Source organism: Rhizoctonia solani, chromosome 4 (genome assembly GCF_016906535.1).
Source record: "Rhizoctonia solani chromosome 4, complete sequence".
NCBI classification, from domain to species: domain Eukaryota; kingdom Fungi; phylum Basidiomycota; class Agaricomycetes; order Cantharellales; family Ceratobasidiaceae; genus Rhizoctonia; species Rhizoctonia solani.
The window spans coordinates 2,140,772-2,161,187 of record NC_057373.1 but is presented as its reverse complement, the minus strand read 5'-3'; the positions used below and the strand labels follow the sequence as shown (position 1 = coordinate 2,161,187).

The window sequence follows — 20,416 nt, the reverse complement described above, 5'->3', positions numbered from 1 at the left end:
ATGTAAATAAATGGACGCATGTTCACGCATACATAGGCACTAGCACGAATATGTACTTGGAGAGTATCCCTTCCGATTCTCGGTGCCACCATGCGTGTTTACCGAATGTCCATCAATGATGAAGACCATGTCGCAGAGCGCCACGGCCACCCGATCACCGTAACGTGGACCATGAAAATCCACTTGGTGGAGTGACTACCCGTTGAGATTGAAAGCAACATTCTTCTCGACTATCGGCTCGTCCCAAACGTGTTGTGTGTCAAAGATCAGTCAGCCCGGTTCAAATGTATTTTGAAACTATGAAAAAATGATACCAGACGCGTAGCGAGCGACATCCCCTGAGGGCGAGTATGACGATCTACCCACCCTGTTCTGTAATTTATCAGTATCCATGGCAGCCATGTTAATCGGTTGTAGAAATTGACTACGAAGGGGTGCAATGTAGTACAGTGGCGAAGTGGCCGTGGTGTTACCGAGTGTAACTGTCAATTGATGTAACAACTCGCATTCGCAGAGATGCATAGGTAGGGACAGGATGCCAACGGGGAGTACCGCCAACACTCAGGATAGGGGGTACGATTAGGTTGTGTAGATCAGCCAGGATAATGTGTAGTGGAGCAGGGAGGCATGATCGCGTCGGATATGGACACACAAAAGCGAAGAGCAGCGGTTACGACAGGTCGGTTTTTTTGCTCTAATGATAAAGTTGTGGTTCATAGAATATTCGAACCGAAAGGCTACGCACCATTGTGCTAAGCTCTATTTCTGTGGTTCGCTGGTACTTTCGTTCACCAATGCCATTTATCAACAACACACCAAATTTGAGGTGGGGTTATACAAACCAAAGCGCTACTTGAACTTAAATAAATGACAACACGAAATAACCTGATATTCGATAGAATAGACAGGCAAACAGAGTGATAGCACAGGAGGGAACGTTAGTGTCAATTATGCTGATATGGAGCCTAAGAATATCCGAAACTACTCATGTGGTGATTCGCTTTGTGATCAACAGCCTATCTTCTCTAAAGTGTATTTTATTATTATTCCTTTTAAGACGGAAGGGACTATCCATGAACTCTAGTTTATATGGACTATCCCGGTTGGTCCGTATTTGTATGGCTTCCTTTCTTTATCATGCCGGTACTTGAAGTTCATCCCCCGTGATTATCGGACCATCTTCCAAATAAAGGAGCATATCGGCTATATACTGTTTCAATAGAAGTATTAAGTGATAGGAGCAAGTTTTTGTCTCATAGGCGCGCATACATACATAGTATCACGTGCAAGCGTTACGCTTTGATTCGTTTCCGAAATCCGGAAGCAAACCAGCTTGGTTGGTTGATTTGGTCGCTGCACTTCAAGCACTCGGCATCATCAAGGTTAGTGAGCTCATTGTATGCTTCTAAGCTGCCCACTGTGTCCACTAGAGCAATATGCTGCTATTTTGTCTCAAAATTCCGTCTCTTTGGGACGGATTGAGCACACATCAGCTTGGATGGACTTTTATGAGTAAAAAACTGACCCGACCCATTTCGCAGATTTAAAAATGGGTTTCGCCCACAACAACGTCCTCCACGCAAACCACTTCCGCAAGGACTGGCAACGCCGCGTTCGTACATGGTTCGACCAGCCTGGACGTAAACTCCGCCGCCGCCAGGCTCGCACCGCCAAGGCCACCCGTCTCGGTGTCAGGCCTCTGCAGCTTCTCCGCCCGGCAGTCCGTGCCCCTACCGTCAGGTACAACAGGAAGATCCGTGAGGGACGTGGATTCACTCTCTCCGAGCTCAAGGAGGCCGGTGTCGGGAGGAAGGAGGCGTTGGGATTGGGTATTGTCGTTGACCACAGAAGGAGGAATCTGAGCGAGGAGGGAAAGAAATTGAACGTCGAGAGGTTGAAGGCGTACAGGGAGCGACTAATCGTCTTCCCTCGCAAGGCTGGAAAGCCCAAGAAGGGTGACTCGACGGTGAGTAAATGCGTGTATTCAAGGTGGAATTAATGTTCATTTAAATTTATGGTACATAGGGAGACGACCTCAAGGCTACTACCACCCGTGCGCCTATTGCCCTCCCCCCCTCATCTGTCCACGAGGCACCCCGCAAGATTACTGCCGAGGAGCGTGACTTCAAGGCTTATCGCGCTCTTCGTGATGCCCGCGCCGAGCACCGCCATGCTGGTGCCCGCAAGGTCCGCGAGAAAAAGGTGCTTGCATCCCTTGTTTACTTTATCTCGTTTACTTACAAGTTATTTATGAGTACAGAAGGAGGAAGAGGAGGCTGCCAAGAAGAAGTAAACTGTTCTCCGACACTGAACCTCCGAGCCATTACCACCTATTGGAACCCATGCCCCCATCCTGTTTTTCGGGTCCTGCCCACCTGTACGCTTGTGTTTGTTATGCCATGCATGTGCAATCTTTTCATTCAATTATACGAAAACTATGCAAAAATGAAACGACGGGAGTGCACAACGGATGAGAAAATAGCTGAATATACATTGATAAGTTAAGGGTATATGCATAACCTTTTGGGCAAGCTCATTCTGTGTACCCTCTCGGTCGTTTGCTGGGCCTTGCTTCATCCAAGTCATCATCGTCCGAGTCAGTATCCATTTTTATAGAAAGTGCTATGAGATCGTCATCTTCATCTTTGTAGCTAGCCATTGTGATATCCGGCTCCTCTTTAATATTCGCCTCTTCATCTTCATCTTCATCATCCATAGCTCCGAGACTTGATACTTCTGGCTGTTCTCCTGCGGCACCATGATCCAGCTGGAATGGTTCGGATGAGCATTTTAGATCAAGACCAAATGCACTAACTCCAAGGACTTACTCGCTCCAACCACCCCCTTGCGAATTCATTTCCAGGATCCAGTGCGATAGCTCGTCGGAAATGACGTTTAGCTGCTGCTACACGAGGCGCATTCCAACGCGCAACATCTAGTATCTCTGTCTATTTGTTAAAAGGCGAAGACAAGTCGAACCAGTCGAGAGACCGACCATTTCTACTAGTTCCCTTTGACACCGAGTCGATTGAAACTTCAGCTTGAGGTTGAGCAGTAAAAAGCCACAACATCCCTGCATAAAGATGCAGCACCGGGTTTTGGTCGAATGGCATTGTAACAATGTACCTTTCTCGGTAAGTCAGACCCAGCAATTCACTTCAACCGATTCGATCGAAAGACGTACAGGTCCAATTCGTCCAGTGCTTCCTGGTATTCTTCTAGATCAATTAAGGCCAAAATAGTCTCTTTGAGTAACGTTTCTTGCTTTACTAGTGTCAACAGTGAGCCAGAGGAGAGACGAGGCGAGACGTACAAGATGGGGTATTTGCAACTTGACCCGCTTCAAATAGTTTACGTGGTCCCTCGTCGATCTACCTCCTTTACCGCCCTCTCTGCCTGGTATTAGTGCCAGCCCAACAGTCCACAGCGTCCTCCAATCTATTTCTGAACACTTTACAAGTATCGCCCATGCTCTTCGAGCTCGAACCAGATCCCCACGCTGGAGACACACATGTAACAGGTCATATGTGAATCGAATGTGTTGTTTTCTCGAATTGGTAGAGGGGATCAGCGTGCGGTGTGGACGAGGGGAAAGCGCAAACAGGGGAGTAAAGGACATTCTGCCCGATTTGACCAGAAACAGTCTTTTTGAAAGGAACGAGTGCGAAGTTGGATGGATCACGTGACTCTGCAATTGGGATTATCTCCCAACGACCGCGACTGTGGCACCAACTGTCTCTCTCTCAGCGGACTATCACCAAACAAGTCGGGATATTGAGGACGTCGGTATAGGGTGTGATTGGCTCTGACATGACTGCTATTTGCTCAATCTGCCAAGAGAAACTCCAATGTGGTCGGGCGGTTGTCTTGTCTCTCTGTGGTACGCTCAATCTTACCTATGATTTCAAAAATTGTTCGATTTAAAGCTAATATACTCCATCCAACTCTTTGCTGGTAGGCCATGTCCTATGTGAAGGATGTATCCATCAATGGGCCACACGCAACAACCTAGCGAGCAAAGTCGACTGTCCAATGTGCAGAAAGAAACATACATACCCCAGGCAGACACATAAGTTATTCTTTGAAGAAGAGCAGAATGAAGCAGAAATCTTCAGGAACGAAATACGGACAGTTATGAATCAAGTAGAACGATGCACGGGAGATGGAGAGTCAGTCAGGGGTGTTATAGCTGAGCTCAAGAAGCTCTCAGATGGCGCCAAGAAGTTGGATAACCCAAGTGTCACACAGGTAAGCCTGACCGGACTGAATTTGTAGTAAGAGATTGAAGAATTACACAAGGCTACTACAAGCGGACTGGACGCTATGATCACTCATCTATCCAAGAAACTTGCACCTCTACGGTCAGCGGAGGAATTGGAACAATCTCTAGCAGACACTTTGCGCGAGTTGGATCGAACTCTCAAGGAACACAAGAATTCGGTCACCCAGCGCAAAGAGTTAGAGGCTAAGCTAGCCGCCCAGCGCTCCGAGATGGAGGCCAAGACGAGGACAATAGATGCGATGAGGCAAGAATCCGAGCGTGCGCGAAGAATAGAAGCACAAATGACCAAGATGAAAGCAGAACAGGAAGCGTTAAAAAAGGAGCTTAAGAAGGCCCAAGAAGATAGGGAAGATGCTCGGGAGAGAATACTAGTACTTAAGCGTAGGGTTAGTATCATTGTTATAGTGCATATACACATTCCTCTTTGACCATGATGCATGCGATGAGACGGTTGGCTCGCTCTTCGAATAAATCTGACACCGGCTCTTTTACAGAACCATAATCTTGTGACGACAAACGAGAGCCTCAAACTTGACCTCAATCTCTCACTTTCCGCTCGCCCTCCTTCACCTACTCGCCAACCTTCTGAGCCCACTCCAACGAAACGCTCTAGTCGGGGATCCGTAATATCTATTCGAAGTCAGTCCTCTCCTGATACTAAATTTGTGTCTCTGGTTAGTAGCGACGACGAGGTACGCAAGCCAACTGAGAGTTCTTCCGTTCAATTCATCTCCGATGATGATGACGAACCAACTCTCATGTTTCGAGAGATCAAGCAGAAGATCAGACCTGTGAAGCCCTTGCTATTTCAACAAATACCCCATGCATCTAGCTCCCGACCACCCAGGTCCGTGCGGAAACGCAAGCTCGCAGCGAGTGTACCGAATACTCCCGCCAATGGGGGCCTCGAGCTTAGGAACGGCAAACTCACCCGTCTGGTCGCGACAGGCCCCAAGCGGTCCAAAAAAGCATAGATTATTGTTCTTTCTATACGGCATTTAGCTCCCTGAGCTAACTTGTGCTTTGTTTGATGGATACCCCGATAACATGGTTTATAGTTCATTGTTCAGACTCAAGCTAATTCATTGTGTGTATGGGATGGTCACGCAGTCGTCATTTGTTGTTTGTTATATGTACATTGAAACGAACGGTGCCTCTATTTGAGGCCAGTCAAGGCACTCCGAATTCCGGAGCAATAAAGATACTTTCGTCTTCCCCATGGCCTATATCTTGAAAGCTTGCAACCGAGTGTGCATAAGCAACGTAAATCACATTTGTAATTGTATGATTATATATTAGTCCTTCACGAGGAGTCCTCGGAGGTAAGCGCCGACTGGCCGCGAATCTTCAAACTGTTCCTCCAGGTCCGAAACCGATTCGTCTGGTTGGCTGCAGGACTTGTCGCCGTATTGGCATACCTTATGCTCAGAGCTCGGATACCACAGAACGTCGTATCAGTCGACGGATTTCGGCATCAGCCCGGCTTTTTGTAACCCAAAATAACCCTCGTCTCCAAGGTGCATTGTCTGAACACGCGGCCCAGTCACGTTTCCAGTTCCGGTCGCTGGCTACTATTGCCACTACCACAACCCCTACGACACACCAGCTACCTGGCTCAATGACTATACCAACTGGAGCTGAGGCATTTGACACCCGCAATTTTGAGTTATTGCAAAGGGTAAAGCTAGATTATGCGGATGTCGAGGCAAGTACATATACATATAGATAGGTCTTTGGGTAGTCATTGAGCACGCTGTATACCGAATAGGTGACGAAATGGAGAAGCAAAGAGACAGGATTGACCGTCGTACACATTGACTATGATGGCAAGATTGTTCCTTCTCTACTTGATCGATCAACCTAAACTAATCCCCAATGTAATTTCTAGCTCCAATCGTGAAAGGCTATTTTGTTGTAGCCACAGAAATTTTCAACGATTCGGGATGCCCACATACACTCGAACACCTTGTCTTTCTCGGATCTGAGCAGTACCCTTACAAAGGTGTCCTCGACAACCTTGCCAATCGCGCCTTCTCACAGGGTACAAATGCATGGACTGACACGGACCACACGGCGTACACAATTTCGACAGCGGGGAGCCAAGGTTTTTTGCAACTCTTGCCGGTGTACGTGGATCATATTCTTTATCCTAGGATTACGGACGCGGATTTCGTTACCGAAGTGAGATCAAGTACCTGATTCAGTTCTGGCCTAGGGTTAATTTATGAATAGGTCCATCATATCAATTCAAAAGCGGAAGATGCAGGAGTCGTGTACAGTGAGATGCAAGGGAGGCAGAACACTGCTGGAGACTTGATGTATCACAAGTAGGTAACGTGGCACATGTATGACCAGCCCTAATATTTCTTTTAGGCTCCAAACGTTGTTCAATCCGCCAGGAAGCGCATACCGTAGCGAAACAGGAGGACTAATGGAGGCGTTGAGGATACTCAAAGTGGATCAAAGTAAGCGCCTCGCTACGATTCTATCCCTTTTTAATTGAATCAACTACGTAGTTCGGGATTACCACAAATCTTATTACGTTCCACACAACCTCTGTCTTATTGTCTCTGGTAAACTCCAGACCTCGGAACTCTTGCACGTCTTGCAAACCAAGGTCGAACCCCGTATCCTTGAACATGGGCAGGTCAAACCCTCCACCTGGAAGCGTCCTTTTATTGAACCCCGAGTGCACAAAAGCCAGCGTTGAAAGGCAATACGAAAGCTACAGTCGACTTTCCTGAACAGATGAGAGTGCCGGGGAGGTTGCAGTTTCATTCCAAGGTCCAGAACCAGAAAAATTTACTGAATTAAAGGTGGGGCTCTCCTTGGCTTATGGATGAATAACTGACGCATACGCCAGGCTATGGAACTGCTTGGCCTTTATCTGACGGACTCACCCGTTTCGCCGCTGACAAAAGAATTTGTGGAAAACGCCAACCCCCTCTGGTACGTTGTTCGACTTGTCATTCTCTGTGCGCCCTAACGTCCTTGCACTACAGTACATCTATTTATTGTGACAACAATGAGCGGGCAACATTTACTTCGAGTAATATTTATTTTAGTTCGGTTCCAACGGAACAACTGGACGCTCTTCATGAGAAAGTTATTGCCAAATTGAAACAAATTGTTGCCGAGGGTATAGATATGGATCGGATTCGGTTGGTGATCAAACGCGACAAGCTCAAGGTATGTAGCTCCCACCGAATGACGATTTGGTTGGCTAAAGAATGGCTATAGCTTAAGAGCATGCTCGAGTCCGATGGTGGAGATGTTTTCTCCAACGGGCTAATCACAGGTTAGTTCCTTGATCATTTCAAGTCGAGCAAATGTGCTTATATGCACCAATCAACAGACTTTTTGTATGGAAAAGAAGACGGAAGTGATATCGCACCTTCATTGGCTGAAATGCAGCGCTATGAAGAGCTCGAAAATGGTCCGCAAAACAGTGGGAGGATCTTTTAACAAAGTGAATATCTGTTTTCCCTGAATATTTGGTCCCTCACTAACCAGCTTTTAATAGATACTGGATTGAAAGTCCTTCAGTCATAGTAGGAGCTCGGCCTTCTGCAAAGCTTCAAGACAAACTCGAAACAGACGAGAAAGCCAGGATTGAAGCTCAGCGAAAGAGACTGGACCTGAGGGCATCGCGAAACTGGAAGAAGAGTTGAACAAAGCCAAAGCTGAACACGACAGACCGATTCCACAGGACATGCTTACGAGTTTCCCAGTGCCTGATGTGAAGGGCATCTCGTGGATTCCGGTCCAAAGCGCTAGGAATGATCCTTTTTCAGCCAAGTCTGCGAAGAAGAATGAGTTGAATGAACATTTGGATAAGGATCCCATCGATTTGCCATATTTCGTACAATACGATCATGTCCAAGTGAGCTGAAAGGTGATAATTTGTCGAATTTGGCTGATTTAATTTATTACAGTCTGATTTTGTCACGATATCCGCATATCTATCTACCACATCATTACCAGAGCGTCTACGCCCGTGAGTCCCCTATTTACAGGTGCATTATCCATCTCATAGCTCCGAAACACAGGTATATTTCTCTTTACCTTAGCTCGTTCTTCGCACTTCCAGTCACTCAGTTAGACGGCACCAAGATTTCGCACGAAGACCTTGTTAAAAAGCTTGACGAAGTGACGGTAGCCTACGATGCCAATTGCGGAATTTCTGGATATTTTGCGGACACTGTTCGCATCAGCATTAAGGCAGAAGTTTCTCAATACGATGCGGTCGTTGGTCTCTTGAGAGATTTGTTGTATTCTCCAGAATATGTCAAGGATCGGTAAGTGTACTTGTCTCTTTCCCGGCATTGCCGTTTATGTTGACCTTTCGCACAAAGTCTCGAGGTCAACGTAGCTAAAATTCTTCAATCTCTCCCGGAGCAAAAACGAGACGGAAACACGATCATGACTGCGATCTCAAATTCCTTGACCTTCGAAACGTCCAAGTCCGTCTCTAATGCTGGGGGCATTATTACTCAAATGGAATTTATCCCTGAGCTGGCCAAGAAGCTTCAGGAGAGCCCAGACGAGGTTGTGAAAGACATGAAAGAATTCCGCGAACACGGTATGTTTACTACTCAGTTTAGATCCAGAATCTGACCAACTCTTGTCATAGTTACTAACCCGCATGGCATTCGGTTTACTGTTGGAGGCAACGTCCTTGCATTGGAACAACCTCGTTCTGCATGGAAGAACAAATTTGAGCAAATCAAGGTAAGATTTATTTCGAGTTTTAACACGTTGATTATATGCTGATACTCTGATAGACCGATTCATTGGAGCCCGTTTCCTGGTCCAAGGACGTGCTCTCAGCTCTAGGTGAAGACCCAAAGAAGAAAGTAGGTCATAGCCGCGAATACCTTTCTTCGGGCCCATAATTGACTAATCTTATGGATAGGCTGTCGTGGTATCTATGCCTACCATTGAAAGCTCGTATGCTATGCACACTGCACAAGGTGTAGTCGGATTCGATCACCCTGACTACCCGGCTCTACGTCTGGCTTGTGAGGTTTTGGACGGCACAGAAAGTTTCTTGTGGAAACTCATCCGAGGAAGTGGGTTGGCGTATGGAGCGAATATGTCTCTCGATGCAGAATCTGGGCTCTTGAGCTTCCTCCTCTATCGAGTTGGTCATTTTAGACTTATCGTATGTTGCATGCACTTACTCTTGTACCCAATTCATTTAGGCACCGGATAGCTATAAAGGCTTCCAGGCCGGGGCCAAGGCGGTCCGAGGACTTGTGGATGGGACGGTACGTTATGGTTATCACATGGCGAAAGATCGCCGGAGCTGACTCACCCTCAACGGCAGATCGAACTTGATGAGACCGCGCTTGATGCAGCCAAGAGCAGCCTGGTCTTTTCTCTAACCCGAAGAGTCGCGTCGCCTGGCAAAGCGGTATGTCAACCGGGAATAGCCGAATTTGCTAGAATTACACTAACGCCTGATTCAGGCACTGGATTCATTTGTGAATCAAGTGTTGAAGAAAGTTCCCCAAGATCATGGGCGCGAACTCCTCGACCGAATTCAAGCGGTCGACCTAGAGGGCGTACGGAGGGCACTAAAGACTCAAGTTCTACCATTGTTTGATCCTGCCACATCGATTGCAGTGGTAGCGAGCTCTGCATCCAAATCATCAGATATTGCGGAAGGACTCAAGAGCTCTGGATTTGATGTTGAACTTCGCACGCTCGATTTATCTGGTGATGAGGACACCGATGATTCAGGCAGTGAGGGTGGGAACTCGGGTAGTTCTGGAAGTGTGTAAAATAAACTCAAATAATGAACCCTGAATAGAAGCTTCACCTGAGGGAGTAACACATAGAAATAGTCGCGTATCCAGTCTTTGGAACTTCACTTTGTTTCAGCTCTTCCTCCCTCCAACTTCACGACTGTTCACTATGCCTGCATACGTTCAACGCCCCGCGCCTGCCTTTTCGACTACTGCGGTTGAAGACGGTATGTTCAAGGAAATTTCTCTCAAGGATTATCTGGGAAAATGGTGCGTATTGAAAACAAAGTAAAATCTGGCATGGTGTTGAAGTTAAAGTACTTGTAGGGTGGTACTTTTCTTCTGGCCCATGGACTTCACGTATGTATCCGTACATCCAGACATTATATTTGTAGTTATACTTAGGGGATCATTACAGGTTTGTCTGTCCTACCGAGATTCTTGCGTTCAACCGCGCTCTTCCCAGGTTCCACGAACTGGGTGTCCAGCTTATTGGTCAGTATCCTCTCAAGCTCCCGGAACGCATCTTGCTCACCCTCGAATAGGTGTCTCTACCGACTCTGAATATGCTCATTTGGCATGGGCGAACACGCCCGCAAAGGCCGGTGGTATTGGTCCTGATATGAAGATCCTGCTCGCCTCGGACAAGAGTCATAAGATCTCCCGAGACTATGGCGTCCTTATTGAGGACGAAGGAATTGCGCTACGTGGCTTGTTCATTATTGACCCGAAGGGTATCCTTAGGTGAGCATAATCGCGAGATAACTTATCTCCTCGGATTGACCACACCATGAAGGCAAATCACGATTAATGACTTGCCCGTCGGACGTTCGGTGGATGAAACTATTCGCTTAGTGGAAGCGTTCCAATTTACGGTATGTTGCTCAACCGTAGCGTTATGGGTGCAGGTCCACTGAACATGACCCGACCTTGTTGCATTCATCTATTCGTGCATTACAAATAGGATGGTACGTCGTGTGGCGCAGTGCAATAGCTCACCTTGCTAACAACTTTTCTTTTTAAAGAGCACGGGGAGGTATGCCCGGCAAACTGGAACAAGGGTGACATCACGATCAAACCCGACCCTACCAACTCCCTCGAGTATTTTGCTGCTGCCAATCCTCAAGATGTACCCATGACCATGGTACGGCTAAAAAGCGTGTCGCCGAGGCCGATGACGGTGCCTCTAAGAAGGCCAAGGCGAACTAAAACATCTTGTTCTGCGAATAGATTGTGCCACAAGTAGAGATATATTATCCTTAATCGTTAGCTGTTTCTCAACTGTTTGAGTGATCACGTCCTGAACAATCTGGGGTGGCATGCGTCGATTTGGTTATTTTCTTCTCGCTGAAGGCATAAACCCATCCGGTATTGAAACAACATCAGGATTGGTGCGGCAAAAGGACGTGGCTTAGTATCGTGATATTCAAAATTAAGCTTCAATGAGGTAAGTACTTGGCCGGAATAAACAGCTTCGCCATCAAGCTGGTCACCTATGTAATACAGTGTATCGGAGGTTTTGGTTCTTTCGACAAAAGGATCAGACTAGTTTATATATATTAAGCATACTCATATATGCTCGATGGCCAGAGTTTACGACACTCTTGGGTGAAGAAATGAACAAAGAAGGCAATAATAAGATCATCAATTGGTGGCTCAATACTCGACACATACCAAAGGAGGACTCCTGTGTAACATTTAATTCTAAGTGATGATCACGATGCTTCGCGATGGATCATAATTGTAAGTTGGAGTTCGGTCGTTCCCGCAGCTATTCTTATACGCTTATTGCGTCTCAAAAATGGCAGTTAAAAAGGTAAAGTTTCAAGTGATGCGGTATGCCAAATTTGTTGGGAGGATTAGGATCACGTAGAAATGAATCTATTCGCAAGCTTAAGGCAAGTTTGCGACGATGATCGGTCCAGATCCACCAGTCGCTTCCAGATGACATAAGAAAAACTGGTGGTTCGTCATAAATTACAAACTCCTGGATAGACCTAGATGCCGAGCAAGGTTGGTCTTGCCCACCTCCACAGTCCCCACTCAATCTACCATGGACCCTGCGTGTACTAATAAAAGATCTAAGCAAGGTTGCTTGCCTTGTCTTCGAAAGTAAAACATGACAAATTTATCACACAACCAATTCTATGCTAACTAGTTTCCAGGCGGAAGAAATGCGATGAGACAAAGCCTATTTGTACTCGTTGTTCACGGGGTGACGATCAATGTGTATGGAGATCGACACTGACAGGGCCCTCGGCTGTTTCTCCCCAGCTTAATTCTCGTGTGCTACCTACTTACTCACATGGCACCCTTCTTTCCGCCAACAACGTAGCAATGCCGGGATTCAGCACCACCGAACTAATTCAGAATAACGATATCCAGATATTGGATCTTGGAATTGATGTTAATAGTTTTGTGGACGCATTTGGGAGCGGCTATGCTTTTGCTGAAGCTCTCCTGGCCAATTCGACCTTTCAATCACCCGAGTCTCGTCCCCTATATAACCCATCCCAAGCTCGAATATCGATATTAGGGCAGGATGAATACACTATAGGCACAGATTCTTTCTTGGACGATGACGAACAGGAATTCATCAAACTACCAGAATGGAGACCAAGGGCCTTGGAGGCTTTGAGCCCGTATATTCCAGATACCGACCAAGCCAATTGGTTGAATGCCCTTAGTTCATGTGGGTACCATTTATTACACCTTTGCTACCGGAACCAATTGATCCGGACCCATCGTATGCCCAAGACTTTACTTTTATCTCCCGCTACACATACGAACCTAGCAAGTTACTGAAGGTAACTAAAAATCTTACTGTGGGCTATATATGGCTGAGCTCTGCACGCCTTGGGCTACTGGGTATTGCCGCCCTTTTCCATTCGTACATCAACCCAATGGCATCTCAATCCGTGCTCATGAGCGGTCAGACAACTCATTGAGGCAGCTATCACTTCAATCCAACGCGAGGTAGCACAACCTGGAATACCCATAAACGCTAGCTTAGCGGGAATCTCAATGATTCTCTCATATCATGTGAGTATAGCCAGGGCTGCAACATAAATTACTAAGAGTCCGTAGTGTTTCTCAGGCAACTCAAGTGCATATCTGACGTGGATCGAGACCGCGCTACCTATGATAAAAGCGCTGGTTGGTTCCAAGCCGGTGGCATTACATCGGCTGCATGGTTTAGAAACTATCGATGTTCGAACCTTTGTTTGGGGCGACATTTTCACTGCCATCTCTTCATCACAGCCTACGAGACTCGTTTATGACTGCAACGCCGAAGTACTCCTAAAAAAGAACCGAGAGGGACCAAATCTTGTTGGTGCGGATATGGAAATTGGACTGGAGTGGTTGTGTGGACTTCCCGACGCAATGCTGCTACTGATAATCCAAATAATCAACCTGCGTCACTCATCCCTTCCCGAGACAGAGCGTTTCGCCCAAGCAGCAAAAATTGAGAGCGCACTGAGGGATTGGAAGGTCTGGCCAAGCGAGACAACAAATTCGGTAATGAGGGTACGGCGCATGGCGACACAGGAGATTTGGCGGCATTTTACAATATTGTACCTTTATCAGGTAAGTTATCTTCGCCCTTTTTGTTGGTGTTGACCCATGGACTCTATAATAGGCGATTCACAAGGCTTCACCTAGTCACGAAGTAGTGCAACACTGTGTAAGCCAGATCTTCAAACTTGGGTCAACTCTACCCCTAGGAAGGAACCCGGATTGTCTGTTGTCCGTTCCCTATTTTGTTGTAAGTAATCATATCCAACAGCTATAGCTTGACTCCACGTACCCGATCCGAAATTTCAGGCTGGAACCTTTGCAATTTCACCCAAACACCGACAGTTATTTAGGAGCCGACTGCTCGGGTGTGGCTTGGAGGCATATGGACAGGCATTAGCGAAAGCATTGGAAGAACTCTGGCAGAGATCACTCGACCCTAGCAAACATGATGATTGGACTACGAAGTCTCCGCCTATTGTTATTTTTTCTTGACATCCATCATACTTAGGGTAGTTATTCATGGTCAGGTATATCTTAGGGACTTCAAATTTTAACACAACAACTTTTCTAGTCGTACTCAGTACGGGCATGTTCTTGAGACAGAAGTACAATAACATTAGACCTGGGTATCATTTTGCTGCGGTTGGGTATCGATATCCATCGGTTGAATTGGAATATTTTCAGCGTCTCCTGGTTTGAGTTCCACGTTCTTCAAGAAGTCGTTGGCGACCAAAAATTTGATAGCTTGTGAAAGGTTTGACACAGTGGCTTGAATATCAGGCATTAAAAGCTATTTGTATGTAAGTAAACGCATGATATCAGGGATAAGCATCCTACATTACGAAGAAGATTTGGCCGTTGGTTAAACGGGTTGTATGCTGGCTTGGGGGGCTGAGCAGCATTCTTTCGGAGCATTTGTTGTTTGGAAGGATCCTTTTTCGGCGGCGCCTTTCAATGTTTTCAGTGCTTGGTACAAATCGACAAGTGTACCATCACATACCTCTTCACAAATCTGCATCGCAGTTGTTTCGTTGGCTTCAGATGACTGAGCCTCGGTACCAGTGTCTGCGGGTAACTCAACCTTGGACGAAACCGCATCTTTCACGGGGTCCATATCTGACTCTGAGCCATCATCAGATGCTGATTCGTCTGACTCGGAACTTGAGAGTGTTGAGGTAGATGTATCTGTATCTGAGGTAGCGCTCGTAATCCGCTTGCTTTCGTCCGCATTGACAGGACGTGGTTCGTTTGCTAGTGGCCTCCCTCGTCCCCTCCCTCGTCCTCTAATGCCGGCGACTCCACTGCCACCACGACTGCCCCTCCCTATTACATGAGATCCTCTCCCAGGGACATTAGAAATAGGCCGGGGGCCTTGGTTGAGACTAGAAGTTTCGATTTGGATTTGATTCGTGGGCCTGCCTCGACCTCGGCCCCGCCCACGCTGAGATAAACTCACTTGGCCATGGCTACTGTCGGCCCTCAACTGATGCGGTCGTGAGGGCTCTGTGAGAATCTGACCACGCTCTAGTGCTTCACGACGATGTTGAACCTGAATAATGCCGATCAATGGGGACGGATCGACATGAGTAATATGAAGTAATGTAACCTTTTCTGCAACTCGTTTAGCTGATGGCCAACGCCTTTTCCGTTCTTCCAGCCATGCGGCAATTGCTTCAGGCGAATCAAGCTTGACATTGGTCCCAAGTATTGAGGCAGAGCTACATGAATGACTTTAGCGACAATTAGTCCAGACCAAGATAGTACGCACCCGCTTGCGCGAAATTGGGCTTCTTCATCGACATAATCGTTATCTCCCTCTTCCCTCTTTCTCTTCCCTTTACTCCTTTCCTGCCACCCTGGTGGAAATATCAGATGACGATCCATCTTGTGTACTTCCACTTCTTTCTGTGTACCAGTAAACAAGCACCCTTCATGGCCACATTTGACGGGGCCGCCACGGTTACGCATGTGTAATGGAACAAGGGATGCCATTGACTGATTTCTGAAAACCCCAGGTGATGGTATGGTAATCTGAGATTGAGGCACAGCAACTCCTTGTTGTCGATAGTGGTATGCACCAGCATAGTGAGGCTGCATTTGAGTCTGATGATATCCACTTTGCTGGCCATTTGTATAAGAGTACGGAGGTGGTAAACCAAAACTACCATTCCAAGACATTACTGTTGGTTTCGTGTGTGGTCGCTGCAGGAGGAAGAGAAATTAAATTTCCAATTGATTCAGGTTCGGTCATGTGAAATTAGGTGTGTTGCACAAAACTGCCAGCCAAATGTAACCATAGCCAAGACCCGACCATAACCCAGTATGTAAATTTAAACCATATCCATCAGAAAGGGGAAGATACTCGGAAGATTAACTTCTTACTACAGGGCTCAAATCATGCCAAGTTAGTCACATTCGCACGATGAATCTTCAAGTCGGAGGATACTGCGGAAAAGCTTCCATGCCGAAGTTCCAGCATTGCCTACATTAGACGAGCCAAGCCCTTTGGTCTACGATCTAACGCCACAGCTCTCAGGGGACGTGGTGATGCACGGTAGGAGTAACACCCACTTGGTCGACTACCGCATTGCAAACTCCCGCTACTTCGCTCGTCTTAAGTTCTTGAGCATCAGGCCGAGAGCTTGTGGGCCCTTCGCGTGCGTACGATAAACAAAATCACCTACGCTGTTCGTTTGGCATATAAAGAGATTTGACTCATACCAATCAAGCTGGATGGCCTTGCACCACTACGTCTCTACCAAAGCCGCATTAATTTCGTTGCGTTTGTAGCACTACTATGGACAACAGAGACGGCGCTCCTATATATACCGTCAATGACTGGCAGGATAACTCAGAAATAGGCAGCACATATGACACTACCACCTCTGAACCGACTGACCATACTATGAGTACCCTAGCTTCTGACACGGCATCTGGTAAGTATTTTAGCATCTCTATTTTCAGCTTCCGAAACTATTTGCGTAGAATACTTCCAGGAGATTTATGGGCGGATGTTTCCTATCGACGAAAATGTTCCACCTCTATTCCCAACCGACGACGCTGAAGTGCGGCGCCTCAAGTTGCAACATCTCAGTCTCAAATTAATCATTGGGTCCAATTATTTTGGGCCGGTGCGAAATGCACTCGCAGAGAGCCCGGATGGGAGGCGCAAACGTGTATTGGACCTCTTTACTGCGGACGGAACATGGTGTGTTTGAAGTATTCTAGGCCAATCCGTAGATCGACTAACGAGTGAATCCGGTGTGCACATGTGTTCAACACAATGAATGGATTGCTCACAACCCACACAGGGTTCGTGAAATGGCTGCCGAGTTCCCTCATGTCGACTTTACAAGCGTGGATCTCGTTCCAATCGTCCCTCATACTCGTTGTGCAAATATCCTGGGTTATGAAGTGTACGATGTGTACAACGGAGTCGCAGAAGCGGACAACACATTCGATGTTATCCATTTGCGATATTCTATGAGCAAGGTGAATCCAACCCCTATCATACGCCACCTACGCCACATTGCCGTGTCTAGCCTTACATCAATCATACCGGTCTAACTCAAGCATCATAGATTAGGCAGCTACCCTCGCTCGTGCGAGAGTTGCATAGAGTACTCCGTCCGGGTGGACTCTTTCTCTACGGCGAATACGAGAACGAAGTGTTTGATGCCTCGATGGGAGATCATGCCGCCTCGAGCACTGCTCCCTACTAGTTCACGCAACACGTCTTTCTAGGGAAGCGTTTGATCGCCAAGGGGTCATGCGTATGCATTTAAAGATGTCCCTCGTTTGCTCAATCCTGAATGCGAGCTGTGGGGAGACCAAATCCAGCGCAAGGGATTCATCAATATATCTCAGGAAGAAAAGATTATTCCTGCAGGGCAGTGGGGCCAAACACCCAGTTTACGCGAGGTTGGATTGATACACAGTATGTGTGGTGCGAAATGTGGAAGAGTCTGCGCCGTTATTCATCAGCCATGGATTAAGCACTCTGGAGGCGAGCGATTTAATTAATGGTGCAATCAGAGAGCTCATGGACCCCGGTTAAAACACTTTACGCTAAATATCATGTACTGTGCGATTCAACCTCTGTAAAATTACGTATACCCGGTTACTACTATTCAATTGGATTCTTACCAATTGCGTCGAACATTAGACTATGGCTACCATACACAATTAAAAGGATGAATCGATTACACCTTCTATAGAATAAAAGCTTGTATCCTCAGATAACTACAACTCTTACTCTACAATTATTTTACAGATACGTGTGAGGTCAACATTCGCGTAATATAATGCAAGCAAAATCCATTCAACTTTAGGGAACTCAACATGTCGTTCGACAGAAACCTGAGGCGTGCGTGAAGTACTGGAGCTATGGTAAGTACGAATATAGACCTGATGGTTCATACTATCGAGCAACGCTACCCCCGCCATAAAACCACTCGTGCATGCAACTAACCTACAGGGTACATGACGGCTAATTGATCTACAACCTGCGCTCGTTATGTATGTGCCTGTCCCAGCCGTTGAAGGCGCTTTAAATTTTTTTCAATCAAGCCCAAAACCGTATTGTAATGTGTCCAACTTTCCAACGGCATTAGCCGAAGCACCGCAGGCCCATCTCAGCCTACCTTTCTTTATTTGCTAAGACCGAATTGGATAGATGGTGCGTTTCACGCACGTTTATGCTGACTAGGCGTATTTAATGGGAGTCTCGGCATCATACGGTACTTAAAGTTATGGATATTCATCCATTCAATTTGCGCTGTGCTTGCTTCGATGTTTACAATCCGATTGACTGTCATACACCTACGATCGGTCAACTACTGTGATTATAGCGATTGGTTTATTCCCTCAGTTACCAGAACTGAAGCCAGGGGACATCAGATCTACGATGGCTTACGGGGGCAAAACTTTGACTTGACTGCTGATCTCAACACCTGATACTTCGGGTCCTATGTACTCCATGGTCCATTGTACGTTTGGCGCCACGAAAGAATTTACATCAGGAGCTAACTACCCTTAGCAGTCACACCTGGGCGTTAGGAGATCTAAGCCCATATTTGCATGAAAATCTAGCCCGTTGAATTTCAACTATATAAAAACCAAAGATGGGGTCACCCAACCCAGACCACTTGGCTCTACACCTCACTTAATTGTTCAGCTATGGAGGAAAGCGAGAGCACTCTAATTTACTTCGTGGAAGACAACCAAGACGATGACTCAGATATGGCGAGCATTTGCACCATGACGTCTGAACTTACCGAACATACGATGAGCACACTTACATCTGATTTAACAACGAGTGCGCCTCTCCGTCTCACATTGCGTCATGGGCTTCCACTCAGCTTTGATCTGATTTATTGTAGACTATTTCCGAGAGGTCAATGGAAGAATGTTTCCTATTGACCGGAATGTTCCATTCATTCTTCCGGCAGATGCTAGAGAGTGTCAGCGTCTGGAGGCTCAGCACACGGCCCTGAAACTCCTCCTCGGAGCTAATTATTTTGGTCCCGTAAAAGAAGTGCTATCCCGAGCCCCTAATCAACCTCGTAAGCGCGTATTAGATCTATTCACAGGGGAAGGTACTTGGTGCGTGAGTTAATGATGTTGTGGGTGGAGAAAGACTAACCAAGGCAATGTGGCGCTGGAACTCACTTTTCAACCGCCCGGGAATCTCGATAAATTTGTACAGGGTTCGTGAGATGGCTGCAGAATTCCCTCACGTAGACTTTATCAGTGTCGATACTGTCCCGTTCGTCCCTCACATTCGGTGCGCCAATATACTAAGCTACGAAGTATATGACCTGTACAATGGGATCGCGGAAGAAGACGAAACCTTCGATATTGTGCATCTGAGATATGCAATGCTCAAGGTAGGCTAATTAATTCGTAGGTACCTCACATGAATATATTCTAAGAGCATCGCTTGCTCCCCCCGTGTGGCACAGATAAAAGACCTCGCCGAGCTCGTACTGGAAATACACCGTGTGCTCCGCCCAGGCGGCCTCTTCCTCTATTGCGAGTTTGAAAACGAAGAGTATGACGCCTCCGTTGAAAACCATGATGCCTCCCGTACTGCGCCATGTTTAGTTCGGGCAATGCGCATCTCCCGAGAAGAGCTTGACCGCCAGGGGGTATATGCGTATGCTTACAAAGACGTTCCTGCCTTATTGAATCCCACATGCGCTCTTTGGAGAAACGAAGAAGAGCCGAGAGGCTTCACGAATATCACAACGGAGGCGAAGATGTGTCCTGTAGGTCCGTGGTCCGTTATGCCCCACTTACGTGAAGTGGGACTGATTACACAGTCTGTCTGCTGCGATCTGTGGAGGAACCTGCGGTCAATGTTCCTTACCTATGGGATGAATGAAGCGGAAACAGACGAGTTGATAGATGGAATAGTAGCGGAGTTAAGCTCACCGGGAGTGACCAAGCTGTATAACAAGTATCATGTGCTATATGCTTTCAAACACAGCTAGAGAGTCTAATTTCAAGCGACATTTAAACGGTTAACTCAACAAGCCATCTAATAGATTCGGACCAAGCGACATGAGCACACCCTACGAGTGATCGAAACAAGTAGCATCTCCTGAAACTGGATTCCCGTTTTCAGATATCGATATCGCGCCACATTTGAATGTCGGTGTGATCTGCCGCTATTCGGTACTCTACAGGCTCTGTATCCCGGCGCGTAAACGGTAACGCAAGCCCTTCAGCCCACTAACGCCATTTCACCTTCGAGAGGCTGACGCGTACTAAGCGACACACACGATCGAACCATTAGCTGAAAGACTACCTCAATCTTGTTCTAGTCTATGTTTTCTAATACTATCCAATGAGGTTCATCTTA

The 20,416-nt window shown here is 46.8% G+C and overlaps 8 protein-coding genes across 8 annotated transcripts; 6 read left to right on the top strand and 2 right to left on the bottom strand.

The window, feature by feature from the left end:
* Positions 1 to 1,549: 1,549 nt before the first annotated feature.
* On the top strand, positions 1,550 to 2,293 carry RhiXN_00714 (ribosomal protein L13e; the record flags this gene model as incomplete). Its single annotated transcript, XM_043320533.1, has 3 exons — positions 1,550 to 1,966; positions 2,026 to 2,202; positions 2,261 to 2,293. The coding sequence occupies 3 exons, from the start codon at positions 1,550 to 1,552 to the stop codon at positions 2,291 to 2,293; spliced, it is 627 nt and encodes a 208-aa protein (XP_043179545.1).
* Positions 2,294 to 2,533: 240 nt separating this feature from the next.
* On the bottom strand, positions 2,534 to 3,619 carry RhiXN_00713 (RNA polymerase I specific initiation factor; the record flags this gene model as incomplete). Its single annotated transcript, XM_043320532.1, has 5 exons — positions 2,534 to 2,767; positions 2,829 to 2,935; positions 2,996 to 3,126; positions 3,185 to 3,264; positions 3,314 to 3,619. 5 exons carry the CDS (start codon positions 3,617 to 3,619, stop codon positions 2,534 to 2,536), a joined length of 858 nt encoding a protein of 285 aa, XP_043179544.1.
* Positions 3,620 to 4,134: 515 nt separating this feature from the next.
* RhiXN_00712 (cytoplasmic protein) lies at positions 4,135 to 5,256 on the top strand (the record flags this gene model as incomplete). Its single annotated transcript, XM_043320531.1, has 3 exons — positions 4,135 to 4,248; positions 4,300 to 4,668; positions 4,777 to 5,256. 3 exons carry the CDS (start codon positions 4,135 to 4,137, stop codon positions 5,254 to 5,256), a joined length of 963 nt encoding a protein of 320 aa, XP_043179543.1.
* A 244-nt stretch (positions 5,257 to 5,500) lies between these two features.
* On the top strand, positions 5,501 to 11,241 carry RhiXN_00711 (AhpC/TSA domain-containing protein; the record flags this gene model as incomplete). The annotated part of the gene is made up of 29 exons (XM_043320530.1): positions 5,501 to 5,532; positions 5,582 to 5,991; positions 6,171 to 6,463; positions 6,515 to 6,609; positions 6,656 to 6,747; positions 6,799 to 6,987; positions 7,031 to 7,098; positions 7,146 to 7,231; positions 7,285 to 7,471; positions 7,523 to 7,580; positions 7,638 to 7,718; positions 7,806 to 7,833; positions 7,901 to 8,165; positions 8,218 to 8,279; positions 8,332 to 8,580; positions 8,638 to 8,864; positions 8,916 to 9,013; positions 9,067 to 9,138; positions 9,198 to 9,425; positions 9,487 to 9,552; positions 9,612 to 9,698; positions 9,754 to 10,048; positions 10,098 to 10,302; positions 10,360 to 10,392; positions 10,451 to 10,527; positions 10,578 to 10,776; positions 10,829 to 10,907; positions 11,060 to 11,161; positions 11,191 to 11,241. The coding sequence occupies 29 exons, from the start codon at positions 5,501 to 5,503 to the stop codon at positions 11,239 to 11,241; spliced, it is 4,014 nt and encodes a 1,337-aa protein (XP_043179542.1).
* A 1,128-nt stretch (positions 11,242 to 12,369) lies between these two features.
* On the top strand, positions 12,370 to 14,043 carry RhiXN_00710 (Fungal specific transcription factor domain; the record flags this gene model as incomplete). Its single annotated transcript, XM_043320529.1, has 6 exons — positions 12,370 to 12,724; positions 12,790 to 12,922; positions 12,969 to 13,074; positions 13,120 to 13,620; positions 13,673 to 13,798; positions 13,858 to 14,043. 6 exons carry the CDS (start codon positions 12,370 to 12,372, stop codon positions 14,041 to 14,043), a joined length of 1,407 nt encoding a protein of 468 aa, XP_043179541.1.
* A 124-nt stretch (positions 14,044 to 14,167) lies between these two features.
* On the bottom strand, positions 14,168 to 15,729 carry RhiXN_00709 (nuclear fragile X mental retardation-interacting protein; the record flags this gene model as incomplete). The annotated part of the gene is made up of 5 exons (XM_043320528.1): positions 14,168 to 14,341; positions 14,389 to 14,499; positions 14,552 to 15,269; positions 15,320 to 15,407; positions 15,465 to 15,729. 5 exons carry the CDS (start codon positions 15,727 to 15,729, stop codon positions 14,168 to 14,170), a joined length of 1,356 nt encoding a protein of 451 aa, XP_043179540.1.
* A 619-nt stretch (positions 15,730 to 16,348) lies between these two features.
* RhiXN_00708 (methyltransferase domain protein) lies at positions 16,349 to 17,273 on the top strand (the record flags this gene model as incomplete). The annotated part of the gene is made up of 4 exons (XM_043320527.1): positions 16,349 to 16,487; positions 16,537 to 16,759; positions 16,863 to 17,085; positions 17,133 to 17,273. 4 exons carry the CDS (start codon positions 16,349 to 16,351, stop codon positions 17,271 to 17,273), a joined length of 726 nt encoding a protein of 241 aa, XP_043179539.1.
* A 1,456-nt stretch (positions 17,274 to 18,729) lies between these two features.
* On the top strand, positions 18,730 to 19,936 carry RhiXN_00707 (methyltransferase domain protein; the record flags this gene model as incomplete). The annotated part of the gene is made up of 5 exons (XM_043320526.1): positions 18,730 to 18,868; positions 18,933 to 19,155; positions 19,259 to 19,439; positions 19,485 to 19,824; positions 19,875 to 19,936. The coding sequence occupies 5 exons, from the start codon at positions 18,730 to 18,732 to the stop codon at positions 19,934 to 19,936; spliced, it is 945 nt and encodes a 314-aa protein (XP_043179538.1).
* Between the last annotated feature and the right edge of the window lie 480 nt (positions 19,937 to 20,416).